The sequence below is a fragment of the Botryllus schlosseri genome, chromosome 9 (assembly GCF_051294905.1).
Source record: "Botryllus schlosseri isolate E-star chromosome 9, Bs_hap1, whole genome shotgun sequence".
Taxonomy (NCBI): domain Eukaryota; kingdom Metazoa; phylum Chordata; class Ascidiacea; order Stolidobranchia; family Styelidae; genus Botryllus; species Botryllus schlosseri.
The window spans coordinates 13,721,826-13,736,706 of NC_137244.1; the positions used below are offsets into that span (position 1 = coordinate 13,721,826).

The 14,881-nt window shown below is 40.9% G+C and overlaps 1 protein-coding gene across 1 annotated transcript; it reads left to right on the forward strand.

The window, feature by feature from the left end:
* Positions 1 to 2,979: 2,979 nt before the first annotated feature.
* LOC145446395 (sodium-coupled monocarboxylate transporter 2-like) lies at positions 2,980 to 12,422 on the forward strand. The gene is made up of 14 exons (XM_080324682.1): positions 2,980 to 3,201; positions 5,085 to 5,195; positions 5,256 to 5,346; positions 5,603 to 5,720; positions 5,781 to 5,848; positions 6,795 to 6,949; positions 7,055 to 7,195; positions 7,865 to 7,994; positions 8,072 to 8,160; positions 8,345 to 8,448; positions 8,582 to 8,742; positions 10,659 to 10,995; positions 11,681 to 11,823; positions 12,157 to 12,422. The coding sequence occupies exons 1-14, from the start codon at positions 3,056 to 3,058 to the stop codon at positions 12,343 to 12,345; spliced, it is 1,983 nt and encodes a 660-aa protein (XP_080180808.1). The 5' UTR covers positions 2,980 to 3,055; the 3' UTR covers positions 12,346 to 12,422.
* The last annotated feature ends 2,459 nt before the right edge of the window (positions 12,423 to 14,881 follow it).

Below are 14,881 nucleotides of genomic sequence, written 5' to 3' on the forward strand. Positions count from 1 at the left end.
TGTGTACAGAGACCATGTCAACACTGCGCACGTGCGCAGCTTAGAGGGAACATTGTCTCTATCTTTTTTGAAATGGATTTTTGGCACTCATCGCTCATATCAAATCGAAGACGCGGATCTTCAAGACACGACCACGTACTTCAAGAAATACAGCTGTAAAATTAGCTTTGAAATAATACAAGTCGACCCAATTTCTACATAAATAGTATGTTAATTTCAAAATAAGTCATTTTGTTGCAGTTTATCACAAGCCTACAGTTCATATTTGCACAAGAGAGATGACGGTTGCACCATAATCGAGCTAAATTTGAACTAATACTTGAGGGGGTCCGCGAGGGTTCGTGACGGCCAAAAGGGGTCCGCGAAGCCAAAAAGGTTGAGAACCACTGGCCTAACCAATACTCAGACGCAGTTATGCTTTCTGACGTCAGAATATGGTTTCTCGTCGTGAGTAAGATGTACTGAAAAATGTACTGCATTATGTATGTATAAGAAATTACCAGGTGGTGTTGATGGCAAGGGTTTAGCTTAGGGCTGGGCCCAAAGATTCACGTACTTAATCCTAATCGAATATAACATGTAATCATTCAAGTCGAGTAGTGAGAAACGGTATTATTATCGAAGAGAATTAACGCCATCGCCAACACGAGTTATTTAACCGAGGAGAATTATTGTTTCCATACTTTGGATTGGAAGGCGTCGAAACGATTTGGAGTAGTCATCGAAATCAGGCACGCACCTGGCCTAGGCGATGTAAAAAATGAGGCATGCCCACTGAATGTAAAGTAAAAGAAGATGTCACCTTTTTTGTCACCTGTTCTTTTGTAACATGTGTCGGAAAGCGAGATCGAGATCAGGGCCTGGTCCAGTAAACTAGAGGGCTAACTAGTATTGATTTGGCCCAGCCCGAGCTCACGTCTATTGTGAACAAATTGAAACTATGTTACCAACCTATATGTCGCTTCCACATTGTATTCTATGCTGCTGTATATACAAATGTTTGATAAAATTATACATATTGTCGTCAAGCGCACATGTTGAGCCGAAACGACTACACTACACGTTGTAAGTAGGCAAATATACATCGTCATTCCGACGGTGACACATCCGTCATGTACTCTATTGTGAATCGGATTTACTTGGTGAAACTTCCCTTTGTAGTGCGGGTATCCTGTTTTTGATTTGATGACTGACGTACAAACAAACCAATGGCCTAGCGAAATCCAAACAACAGGTGTGCTGATTGTAAGCCAGAATATCCCTGCCCTTATTCCGCCGACGATACTATATGTGAGTTCGTAGCAATGAGTAATGACTTGGGCTGGGCACGATGATTCGAGTGTCCGAATCCAAATCGAGTATCGATTGTAATAGTTAGAGTCTAGCAATGAGAGACGATTTTTTCGAGTTCTGAAATTATACGCCCCATTCCACTGAGATTGGTATATCAACTAGGATCATAGTCTCAATGCTGTCTTCGCAACACGGAAGCCTTGAAACTTCGAATGGTCATGGTCATATCACAGCGTCCAAATCACGCAGTATCAGGCTCCGTCAATTAGTAGAAATATTATTTCTGTGGAGTGGTAAGCAACCCCCGGCATTGTCTCAAGGTGGTATGAAATAAATAAATGAATTATTCTGCGGTAGTAAAAATAGCATTATTTCCTTTGTAGTCCCGTAGACGGTACATCTTTGAACTTTCCAGGTTATTCATGCTCGTATGGCGTCATTATTAGTGATACTCTGGTACTCAACTGGACAAGAATCCCAATTCTCGATTCAGAATCGGACCACACAGTTATTCGGTTTTGCCAAGGCACTAGTACGGAAATGAGTGATTCTTCAATGTGAAAGGATCACAGCGTCCCAAATAGGAAATATTATGCGAAAAGGTTGTCTTCAAAGGCAGACAAATCAAACAGTCATCTCACTAACGCCGTCGTCGGTACACAGTAGCTACCGTTTAAAATATCCAAACAGTAAACCCGACCAGTGAATGGAATATATTTTTAACTGTATTCACGACACGAATTTCGACGATTTTATCACCGCCTTCGCCTATGATCAGCAAATAATTCAATTGTTATCCGGGTCGTCAGATCCCAGTGACTGATATGGGTAACGGATGGAGGAATTCGGTTGAAGTATAGCCCTGTCGACAAAATGACCAAGAAGCAATACCATAGCGTGATAAAGCGGATTCGAAGTTACGGGTGACGAAATTGCTTTCCCTGTAGCGTGAAAAAATACCAGCGACCCAAATGACAAATTACAGCATTTCCACTTGAAAACAGAGTAATCGATGTCAGTTTCACTGCCACGGCAATTCAATCCTATGGTAATCTGACATGTCAGCTGTTAATAGACTCGTGATATTGTCGGTACAGCGTTCCTAAACCGACGCCACTTATAGATCCATTTGATTAACAATTTTAGAATATTTTAGGAGTCTTATCACTGTATTACGGCATTTAACGTAAAATTGTTGATCCAACTGTCTCGTCTTAGCGCTATCGGAATATGTATAGAAGGGAAAGTTCGTCGACCCATGCGTTCGCTTTCAGACATTTTACAGGCGAATTGTGCTACTGTATTACGCACGAAATTCGGAACAATAAACTTTCAAGAATTTATTCTGAGTAAATATGACGGTCAGCGACCTTACCTACTATGCCTTTTTCCCCGCGAGGCGGTATAAAAATTATACAGTCGCTAGTCGCAATCGATCAAAATATCGACGTGATCTTCAGTATAAAATCCTGTTACCAACGAAAAACTTCAGTACCGAACTGTTTATTCCTAGTGGCAGCCTCACCAGGACAGGAAAGAGAGTTGGTTTATTTATACTCATGATAATGGTAGACGTCTGTGAAGCAGTACCAGGATTCTGTACGATTCATAAGCGAATCCTAGAGCTATGCAGTATGCATTATAGCTTTGTAACCATGCTTGTTCATCCCGTTACAAAATCATCTTCAATTTCTTCTTCACATAGGCTAAATATAATAACTTGTAAGTCCGACTGATATTCTGATAAACCGACATTTAAAAGATGGACGACGATCTGGGCGTATTCGGATGGCAGGATTATCTTGTGTTCGCAGCAATGTTGGTCCTATCTGCTGCGATAGGTATATATTATGCAATCAAGGATAGGAAAGCAAAGGAAGGAGTCCAAGGTTATCTCCTTGCGGCAAGGTAATAAAAACTGCTAATTCATTGCGTTTGTGAGGTGAGGACAATCATCTACCAAAGGAACGTGCAAAATACATAAAGGATCTCGCAGTGACTCAGCCACTCGCAAATTTCAAAACGGTACCAACAACATAAAAAACAGCGGTGTTATATAAAGGATAACAGATCGTTGTTTATTGTTCCTGTTCGGGATTTATCGTAATATCCACGCGTTTTAGGCCAAAAAATCACCAGGGATTATCGCGCATAGAACGAATATCTAGGGTTACCATACGTCCGGAATTTCCCGGACGTGTCCGGAATTTCGCTGTTCAAACTAGCGCCCGGGAGGAATTTCTAAAATATTCCAAATGTCCGGAATTTTGAAGACTTGACGTAGGCTCTTGATTTTTTTGTAAAACAATATTAAAACATTATTTTTGGGAATATTTCTGCAGATGCATGATATTTTTCTTCGCACTGCGCGCGATTTACTACCACATTTATTGGTTTTAATATGGGGATTACCACCATCGCAAAAACTGCAATAAAATATAAATAAAAACACCGTTCATTTACTGGAATAAGCCTAATTGTAATCGCAATTATAGGAGAATGGTATATTCCTAGAGGTCGTTAAGGCCGTTTAAATGCTTTATTCAAAGATAGTGGTTCCAAACGTGGCGGTCGTTTGCCTTTATTCTTGGGTTCACGAATATGTTGAACGTAATCGGCCCGTGAGTAAGTCTGGGCAAAGGTGCTGATTTCTTTTAGTAATCAGCTTGTCAAATTTAATCTGGGCCACAAAACATTTTCAATTTGGAGATGGACTCGCGATCATAAAAGGGTGGAAACCACTGGATGTGGGGTGTTTATAAAGCTCCGTGGTGCGCACCGGCGAAAAGCTGATCCGCAATCTTATCGGTGGGACATGAACATGACTTATCAATGTACCTTTACGCTCCCTTTATTTTCGCACCCATCATCCTGCACCAGCTCTACCGCTAACTCTGGTCATGTGGACGAAGAGTAGTAACTATATAGTAATATATGGAACAACCAATACTATTCACTGACTTCATTCAAAAAATTTAACGACCAGATGCATATAGAAACCAGATTCATGTAGTAAGCCCCCCCCCCCTCCCCAGAAGTTGCATCGATTGCCCTATGGTGGGCTCAAAATAATTGTTTATTTGGGCGGAAAGGGGCTGAAAATGTGGTTTCGGTCCCGGTTACACAACAAACAGCCACATACTCCTAACCGGATCGTGACCACCTCTGGTCTATGAGCGAAGCGTCGCTACTGTGACGTCATACCTGATTTTGGAATCCGCTAGTGGGCGCTAAAGGGTGTCCGGAATTTGGGTCAGAGAAATATGGTAACCCTAGAATATACGTCGTTGCCAATAACAAATTCTTGGCTCGTAATTGCTAGCGAGATGATAGTCATCGATCAACTGCAGCTATGCAGCGTGCAATGTCCACCGAAGTCCTCATGCCATCCCACCGCTCGGGTATAGTAATTTTGTATGACGATTGGCGTGATTTTGCATAACGTAAGCGGCGGGGGTGATAAGTCACGAAGAAGTTGCTTTCATCATGTGTTTCTCATGTTGGCTGTGATAGTATCTTATTTGCAAACCTATGCTGGGTCGAAAAGTCTAAAGATTTGATACCATAGTTCGTACAACAATGCGCATTTAGCGATGTCTTAGTGTAAAATCCATAAATCGCGCGAAAGAAAAATAAAATATGGCAGTATCGAAATGTCCTCGCAAATCCACGGTATTGGCTAGTATTCCGTAATCCCAGGATGTTATTTATATGCCAATATTGTATATGATTGTAATTGAATTTTCATTGCGCAAGCGCATAATAGCATGTCGAACACAATTTGTATTCAGGCAAATGAATTTCCTTCCCGTGTCGGTCTCCATCAGCCTCAGCTTCATATCAGCAGTCACAATTCTTGGCGTTCCAGCGGAAATTTATTTCTACGGATCTATGTACATATGGTAGGCAAAAAATCATAGTCGGGGCTACTATAGCCATTGCCTTATTGTTAACGATTTCAGGTTCCTTGCCGCTGTGGTATGGGTGGGTCCTGTCGTGACGGAAATTTTCATTCCGGCTTTTTACCGGCTCGGGGTAACAAGCGCCTTTGAGGTGAGCAGCTATCGAATATTTTACGAATAAACGTGATGAAAGATAGCCCAATCACCGTCTCAATCAAGGAATTTCCGTGTTACCTTAACTATAGTACTGGCAATTATAATCGATTCATGTCCTGTACCTGTGCTATATGTTCAGTTTTAGATTTCAAAGCCCGTTATTTCACTGCACGCGCGGGTATATGAATGATTTAATGTAGCCTATATGAGGCTATGGTAAATTCCACTTTAATAGTGGCGTACATTTACAGTACTTGGAAATGCGTTTCAACAGGACCATCAGACTTATTTCCACGTTTGTGTTCATTGTACAAAACGTCATGTATATTGGGATCATGATATACGCACCTGCCTTAGCTTTGAGTCAAGGTAAAAAACAAGCGAAAAAAATGATTTCAGACAAATAAGATATCGTTTCATTTTCGGCAGTGACGAATTTCAACTTGTGGGTTGCAGTCGCTACAATTGGGATCGTGTGTACATTCTACACGACACTTGTGAGTAAGGTTTTCACTGTTTGATATCGGAGTCCCCTGCCACCGAGCATTTGATTGCTCCAATCGATACATTTGGTGACGTTTAGAACGTCAGCATGCTGTCCTTAATTATTGTCGCTTATGTAACCTGAGTCATCGCTATGGCTATCGTGTATAACGTACATTAATATATCACTTCACTGCAATTTAGGGTTGGAATTAGCAATATGACGTCACCTGACGTCATATAGTTCAAAACGTTCGCGTTCGCACGAACCTGAACCTTTTAGTGGTTCGCACCATCCCTAGCGTTCACCATGCTTGTGAGTAGGGCTGGGCAAAATCGAGTACCTGAGTGATTCGATTCTGAATCACGTAAAATGCTTCGAGTCGAGTCGAGTAATCGAGTATCACTCATTATGACGTAATAGCAGAATATTATTTGTCAAAGTTCAAATATGTACCTTTTAAGCGACCACAAAGAATATTATGCCTGTGATCCATCATATTAAGGATACTTTGTTATTTTTTTCGACCATACCGATTTCATTGCACTTGGTGACAATATTGTGGGATGATCATGACTTCGAAAATGTGCTATTTCCAGTAACGTTCGTAGCTTTGTACTTCATGTTTCGTATGTTACGATACGGCCAATCAAGGTTTCAAGGCTTCAACAGTGAAATTAGCATAAACTCGTTGATCGTAGATAAACTCCTCATTGATAATCAACTTTCAGTGGTGAGGAGCGTATAATTTCAGTACTCGAAAAAATCGTCTTTTACTACTCGACTCGAATCATTAAAATTAATACTCGATTCAGATTCGAGTACTCGAATCATTGTGCCCAGCCCTACTTGTGAGCAAGTCGATTCACTTTCTGTCACAGCTTACAAACCTCGGTATTGAGTACAAAAGTGGCGACTGGTTGCAGTATGCCATGGATAACGCATTTTTGACGTTGCAGGGTGGGTTGAAAGCTGTTATATGGACCGACGTATTCCAAGGAATCGTTTTGCTGATAGGAATGATTGTAACCCTCGCTGTGAGCGTGAATTCTGTGGGCGGAATCACGAAGGTCTGGGAAGCTAATCAAAGAGGAGGGCGAATTGAATTTGACAAGTAATAGAAATGCCAACAATATAGTCGAAAAAGTTGAACATTTTAGGTTCCGCATATAACAGTTTAACAGTCGATATGTTCGCTTACAGTCTGCAACCATTTCAGTTTCAGCTTCGACCCACGCCAACGCACAACCTTCTGGAGCATGGGCGTAGGTTTGGGATTTCTGTGGCTGAGTGTATTCGGCATCAGTCAGTCTCAAGTCCAAAGATATTTGTGCTGCAAAACGGAGAACGAAGCGAAAAAGTATGATTAATGTGACATTTGAAAATATGCGGGGATCACAATAGAGGGGCCGACAGACCTCGAACGACATAGATGTTTGCTTGTGCAGATTTGTTGAAGAAATCTTCTTAGTCTATTGTTGGACTCGTATGTCATACGTCCGTGGCTCGTGTGTGTCTAGCTCTCTTCATGTCGCTTCTGTTTTATGTGGGTGGGGAACGAAGTATTTGCTTAGAATCCATTGATTTTCTGAAGCTGTAGTCGTGCACTTACATATATTCTATAGTAGGGCTACCAAACGTCCTCTTGTAAGAGGATGTGTCCTTTTTTTTACTTTTTTTATGTGTCAGGGTCCCCGTTTTTGAGAATTTGTCCTTTTTTGTAAAATTTCGGTTAAATATAGGTTAAATTCGACTGAGATTTAAGAAATCAGTACCCAAGTAACGTTCCCATGGGTATTTGGGGACTTGAGCTGAAAAGTTGACCATTATTCAGTCAACCAACCACAAAGACGCGAAAAAATTTACCTTTTTCTCTGGATATTACTCTGGTATTGTGAGTCTGAAAATTTTGAGAAAATGTCCTCTTTTCAGATTTCCAAAATATGGTAACCCTATCAGTGACTAGAAATTTTCTCATATCTCCTTGATCCGATATATCATCTCAGTATTGATGTTTATGTTTTTGCAGAGGTTTGCTCATGGGATTTCTCATTGCAATTGTCTGCTTCATCGTTATCCTTCTTGATGGGTTTGCTCTTTACGCGTATTTTGAGGGATGTGACCCTCTTATAACCAGGCAGATCAGTGCAGGGGATCAAGTTAGTAAATTCCACCTTTATTCAAAAAAAGTCGTGAATTTTGTGTGGATAGTATTCATCCCCTTTTCTATTGGCAGATACTTCCATTGATGGTCATGAAGATCTTCAAGAATCAGCCCGGACTTCCAGGATTGTTTGTCGCTGGATTATTCGCCGGCTGTCTCAGGTAATGACTACAACAAATCAGATCAGATATTTGTTACCTATTCCGAGCCCAGTTGTAAGAGAACCGCTTTTCAAGTTAACTTGAGCCGCAGTTTTTATACACGAGGTGCGATCGGGTTTTGTATTCAATGATTGTGAACAAAAATCAACATCACTCACAGCTGAATGCGAAATGGTATTTTCAGCACGGTATCGTCAGGGATAAACGCCTTAGCTTGCGTCGCTGTGAAAGACTTCGTCCAGCCATTTTGTGGTTGCTCACCCCGAGTCATGACATTTGTTTCTAAAGGTATGGATACAAATTTTAGTGCATTCGCTCGATTAGGCCAGGCTTTGACGCGAGTCGCGAGTTGACAGTTTATTTTAAGCCGGCGTCCAGTCATTCGCCCTGTAATAAACTTCTGACAATCTGATTTTGACAGGGATGGTATTCTTGTTTGGAGTGCTATGCATCGGATTTGCCATTCTATCTTCAGTACTGGGTGGTGTCCTGCAAGCCTCGCTGACTGCACTAGGCCTTGTTGGGGGACCTTTACTGGGTGTATTTTCGCTCGGAATGACATTTCCATGCGCGAATTCTTGGGTTAGTAAAATAGGCATTGATAAATTGGCTTTGTGAATTAAGCAATGATTCTTCGGACATTTTGTTTTGTGTCATTCTATTCTATTGATACAATAAATGATATCTTGGCGGAGACATCTAGGTAATATTTAAAGAGTATAATGTGTCATGATAATACAATTAGCATTACTAAAATTTGATATACTTGATAAAACTGATAAAAGCGAGCGATTCGGTATGTGAAAGAGGCTCAGTGTTCAATTTTACTGCATTATTGGGGTTTGTCAACCCTGTTACCTAGTAGATCATGAATTCTTTTCGGTTCGAAGCAATTGTATGTACAAGAGAGCCGTGTTATCTCTTGAGATCGTTAATATGCTTTAGTTTAGGGGAGGTAACCCGCGAGACGGGGATCACTAAGCCCCGGGATTTCAGTGCCCGAGATTTCCGCGTCAGGACACGGCAAGACGTATAAGGTTTCGAAATGTGACGCCCAAAAGATCTATGGCAATAAAACCCTGACGAAAAATGTCCATCGCATGTTAGTTGAAACCTTGGGTGTTGATTTGTTCAGTAGCCGAAATGGCCAACGCCAATCCCGTCCTTGTAATATCATATCCGGGATGCATATATGTCGGGGATATAATGCACCCTGTCACCGTGACTTAATGATAATTTGGAATCTTGTGCGTATCGCGTCTCTCTCTGGCATGTGCGCGATTACAATATCTTTGGAGTAGCGAAATCCTTAAGCCAGTTCACCAAATAACAGCATGCTTCAATTGTAATTAACAACAATATGCCCGAAAACTAAACCACGGGAATCTCATTAATAGTCAGAAGCTCTCGTGGCGTGAAAGTGGATTAAGATCTATATATTTGATAATCACTGCCCTATATTTTCAAAGGCACCACCTCGATCAGTTCTCTCGGCGGATCTGATCACGTGGGCTGAGAGAGAATAAAAATAATAGTAATGCAGGTGTCATATTACTACCAAAATTAATCATCAACTTCGAGCGTGTGAGCGTGACAGCGAATGCCAACTGATTATTCATAACATTGATACTTGCGATTTTGGTGCGGAGCAATCCGATAGAAATGAAAAGAAATATGTCTAGGGGTCTTGATTCGCGTGGAATATACCAGGCTTAGGTTGCTACGGATAGGGAGTGTGAGTTTTTCCGAATGGCGTACATAATGTTAGTTAGGCTTACCATACGTCCTCTTTTAAGAGGATTTGTCCTCTTTTTTGACTTTTTTGAAAGTGTCCTCGGAGGACGCCCTTTTGTCCTCTTTTTTGAGATTTTGTCCTCTTTTTTGAAAATTTAGGTCATATTTAGAGGAAATCGCGAGTGATATGCCGCAAATTAGCGCTGAAGTGAAGCTCCGGCGGGTATTTCGGAGGGAAAAGGGGTGATTTCAGCTCTGAGCGAAAAAAAGACCTTTTTCTTTTTTTTTTTTTTTTTTTTAGTCATCCACCTGGCAATGTGGAGTGAAAAACGTGTTTTTGAAGTGATGACCTTTTTTTTTTTTTTTTTTTTTTTTTAGTCATCCGATCATGAAACGGGTGAAATCTACCTGTTTTTGAGAATTCTTCTCCAGTTTTGCTTGTCTGAAATTTCTGAAAAAGTGTCCTCTTTTTTCATTTCCGAAATATGGTAAGCCTAATGTTAGTGCTGAAATCACCCGTAGAAGAAAGGGGGTCTGGTGTACGAGGCTAGTCGTTGATCATCCTTATCAACAAGAGCAGCGCTTTGGTGGATGGTGAAGCGCTGTTAGGCCCTGAAAATTTGTCGTAGACAAAGATATCATTCAAGATTCAACTTCCCCGCATTATTCCTGACCATCTATCGTTACAGCTTCATTCAGTCAACTACGAGTTGGCCCTATGGTGCACCGTTAGATTCACTGATCCATGCCTTATTTATTTACAGGGAGCAGGATTTGGATTGATTTTAGGCATGGCGTTACCAACATGGATATATATTGGAAGCACCCTCTACAAACTTCCAGTTCAGTATTCGGGAGCCAAGAGCCTCAGCATTTCTGACTGCACCGTAATGTCAAGCAACACTACTAATGCTACATTATCCGGCACCACTACATTCGCCAGCACTACCTCTCTTGCATCCTGGAATCCGACTACCCAGTCACCTGTTACAGAGGGAACACCTGCCATCGCAGAGCTGTACTATGTATCCTATGCATACTATGCCGCGATCGGTTTCGGTACCTGTTTCATCGTTGGGCTGCTGGTCAGTTTTCTGACGCGTAAGTGATTTTTTTCGTGATAATATTATGATGCGGGCCACGGCTTGGCCGGCCCTGAACTACAGTCTACTCTAATGTTATGGGCTGCTAGCGTCACTAGACCTACTCGACGCGGCCATACTCACTCGACACACCTGTTCTGGCACAAGTAATCACATTTAAAAATTTGCATCGTATTGCATCATGTGATGTGATATGTGATTTTCCCTACCTAAACGTTAATTTTACATAATGTCCGAAGACGATCCTTACCAAATCTCCGTAGCCATTGTGTGGCCACAAGTATTCCGTCAAGTAATGGATCCCCGGGTGAAAGAATTGTATAATAACTAAGGCAGGGGCAACTATTCGAGTACTGGAATCCAAATCGAGTGTTGATTTTAATGATTCCAGTCGAGTAGCCGGCGCTGATTTTATCAAGATCTAAATACTGCATCACTTGCCCCGAATAATAGGGACGCACCTGTCTGTCAGATCCGAATAAGTTTACGATTGTTGTTTTTGTTTCTGTTATTGTAAGCTTTTTGCCTGTAACTAATAAAGAAATGCAAAACCTCATCAAACTCAAACCCGACAATGGTACTCTCGTTATACGGTTTGGAAAAATAAAATGTCCTGATTCTAAAAATATAGTAAGCCTAGTGTATAAAATACAAATACATAATTAATATGTCTCCGTTTACAGGTGGTTATCAGCAACGAAAATCTGTCGATCCTAAACTGATAACGCCGCTGTTCGATCACAAATTTTTCCGCTGTCTTCCGAAATCGTTCAGAAAGTGGATGTGGTGCGGCTTGGACAGAGAGGAGATGGGCCAAGGCTCAAAGGTAGGTTGTGATTTAGCGAAGCTACGAAACTTTATGATTCATGCAACCCGGGAGTCTAGAGAAATGGGGTCAGGGGAGGCAAATTAGATAATCCCGCACCTGTCGTCGGGGTGAGCAAAACTAAATTGTAAAAACGTTCTATGATGTTGGAATTTTCTACCAATGTTCATGAATGGCTCATTTTTAATATTTTTACACCGGAAATCACGCAATTTGCAGACTTGTTCGAAAATATAGCACGAAAGGAGAGGTGTTGCACAAGCGTGGCACTGACGGCCCAAGCCTCACTTACGATGCACAATTCCTTTGACCTTTCGATTTCTCTCTTCCCAGATAACCGTCGTGTCCTTCAAACATACCGAGGCTTACGTCGGGTCCGAAGCTTCGCTTAGGGACAAAAGTGTCATTCCGGAAGAAGGACCGCCAAGTTATTATAATTACAATGGAACAGATGGAGCCTTTCAACAAGACGTTACGTACAATAACGAAGCTTTTACAGGAGATGATGACTTGAAGTTATAGATTTTATCGTCAAACCGTTGAACACATTACTATATATGAGAATAATAGGTTCTTATAAATATGCAATCCCACATGCTTATTTTTATTATTTTTGTATGCACTTTCGTGCGGAAAAAGATCACCACTGCTTGAAAAAAGGAATGCGTCGATATAAAAAGCATATTAAACAAACTTATCGTTCAGAAGTCTGTCTATACAGTTGAAGCAGCTTAAGCGGGGCGTTTCAGTGACTACAGCGCTGCAGTCGATTGCTGTCAGAAAATAGGAGAGGGATAGAGTCCTCAGCGAATGAATTGTGGTTATAGGTTGCTGTGACGCATGGGATATGGGCCACGTTGACAAGTGTAAAAGCTCATATTTGGCCCGCTGTTATTCATACGCCATGACTACCCCGTCTTCCCCATATCTCGAGCGACAAGATATATTCACTTATACATGCAGGCCTAAATAAGTACATGCATTAGGGTTATGACTAGAAAAAAATTTCAAAATTTTTTGTGTCCTGTAGTCACAAACGATAAAATTTTGTGTCCTGATTGCAAAATTACCAAAAGTTAACACTGGTTAAACAAAAACTTCCCGCACAAAAATTTTCCAGTTTTCTCGGTCAAGGTGTGAGATATCGGTTTTATCGGTATCGACCCAAACATTCAATATCGATCGGGCTCTAGAGCTTACCAAATATTATTTGCTGCTATTTTTGCGCTTGAATGTCCTGCAGCGATAAAGTGCCTTAAAATCCCATTGGAAGTCGGATATTTCCGTTGTAGATGTACCTGGCACTAACATAACAACAGAAAGAGAAGTCAAATTGTTGGATGAACTTTACCAGAAGTACAAAATAACATATATATGAAGATTAAATTTGTAGCAAAGATTACCTTTGAATTGTAATTTTTTTCTATATTTGGACCAGTGTCGAAAATTGAAGTTGGTTTGTGCGGGACATTTTTTTCGAATTGAACAAAATGATCATAATTTTTTTAATTAATACCAAAATGCTCATCAATTCCTGCTACAGGTGAATTTTTTTTTTCTAGTCATAACCCTAATATGGATACCTAGATAGTTCAGTGACTTGCGATCACAAACGGTGCGCTTCTTCCTCGATGCTATATATGTGACTCTAGAGAAGTGGCTCTCAACCCATGTTCTATGGAACTGCGGTTGCATTTAGAACATATGGTTGTTGAAAACAATGTTGTAACACTGTTTTAAGCAAATGACTTTTTGAAAAAAATGTTTTTTAAGTTGTATAATTATGCCATAATAACTTTCCAAAAACATGTTGTATGAGCCGACGAACGACAATTACCACCCGATACAGCTGATGTATACGGTGCATAAATGCTGCAAGACGATGTAGTTCTGGTGAAAGATATTTTAGGTTCGTATATGGCAGGGGTTCGAAGCTTATTTAGTCGAAGGAGCTATATTTACCCTATGTTTTCAATTGTGAATATCGATACTATGACGTCATAATCGAATATATGAGACGTCATGACTTCGACAAAAAGCATGCTTTAAACCAGACATTGTTTTAAACATGTTTGTTTTAAACACAACCCTACATGGAACACTATATAGGGGTTTCCTGGGTCAGTCTCAGGGGTTTCCTTGAGTTTAAGACATAGGCCTACAGTCAATTCATATATATGTGATGGCGCGTCCTTCTCGAATATCATTGGCTGCAGGTAATTAGGACCGACCACTATATAGTCGATTGTGATTGCTGTTGTGGTACGTTGTCTGCGTAGTGGCGTACACAGGGCAGGTTGCGGTTCAAAATCGAAACCCCGTCGGAGTGAAATGCTATTGTTATATCTCAAATATTTTTATTTCTTTTTCGTAATTAAGTAATTGATATCACGCTGTTGCGTTTCGACCGAACAATACGATGGCACTTTACAAGGTGGAGCCCTGCACTTCTGAACAGGTATCTGAATGGGAACAGCGCAAGCCACACTCGTTTTATGACACAACCAAAATTTGGGGCTCCGCGAAGGCTTGCGTAAGTGTTCCGTGTTAATAATTACTGTTCTATATAGAGTCTGGACCATTAGTGTCAAAAGTGCGACCCGCGGCCGGGCCCTCGAAGCAATGCTGGGTATATGTAATAATGCTTGTATTATCCAGTGCATTCCTATCAACAGTTAGGATGCTTAATTAGTAATATTTCCAGGTAATTAATCCCTCCACAAACGTCGATATGTGCAATATTGCGATAATCGAACCATTTTGTCTGTGACATCGACACCAAAGTCCTAGTAAATTTGTAGAGTCTAATCCATTTTACCTTGAACTGAGTGGGACCTTTTTGTTACCTACTAAGAATTTGGTGCCGATGTCATAGACATAATGGTTCGATGATCGCAATGGTGCACATCTGGACGTTTGTGGAGAGAATAATTACCTGGAAATATTTCTAATTAAGCATCCTAATTACCTGCAGCCAATGATATCCGAGATGGACGCGCCATCACATATATATGAATTAACTGTATGTCTTGAACTCCAGGAAACTCCTGAGACTGAC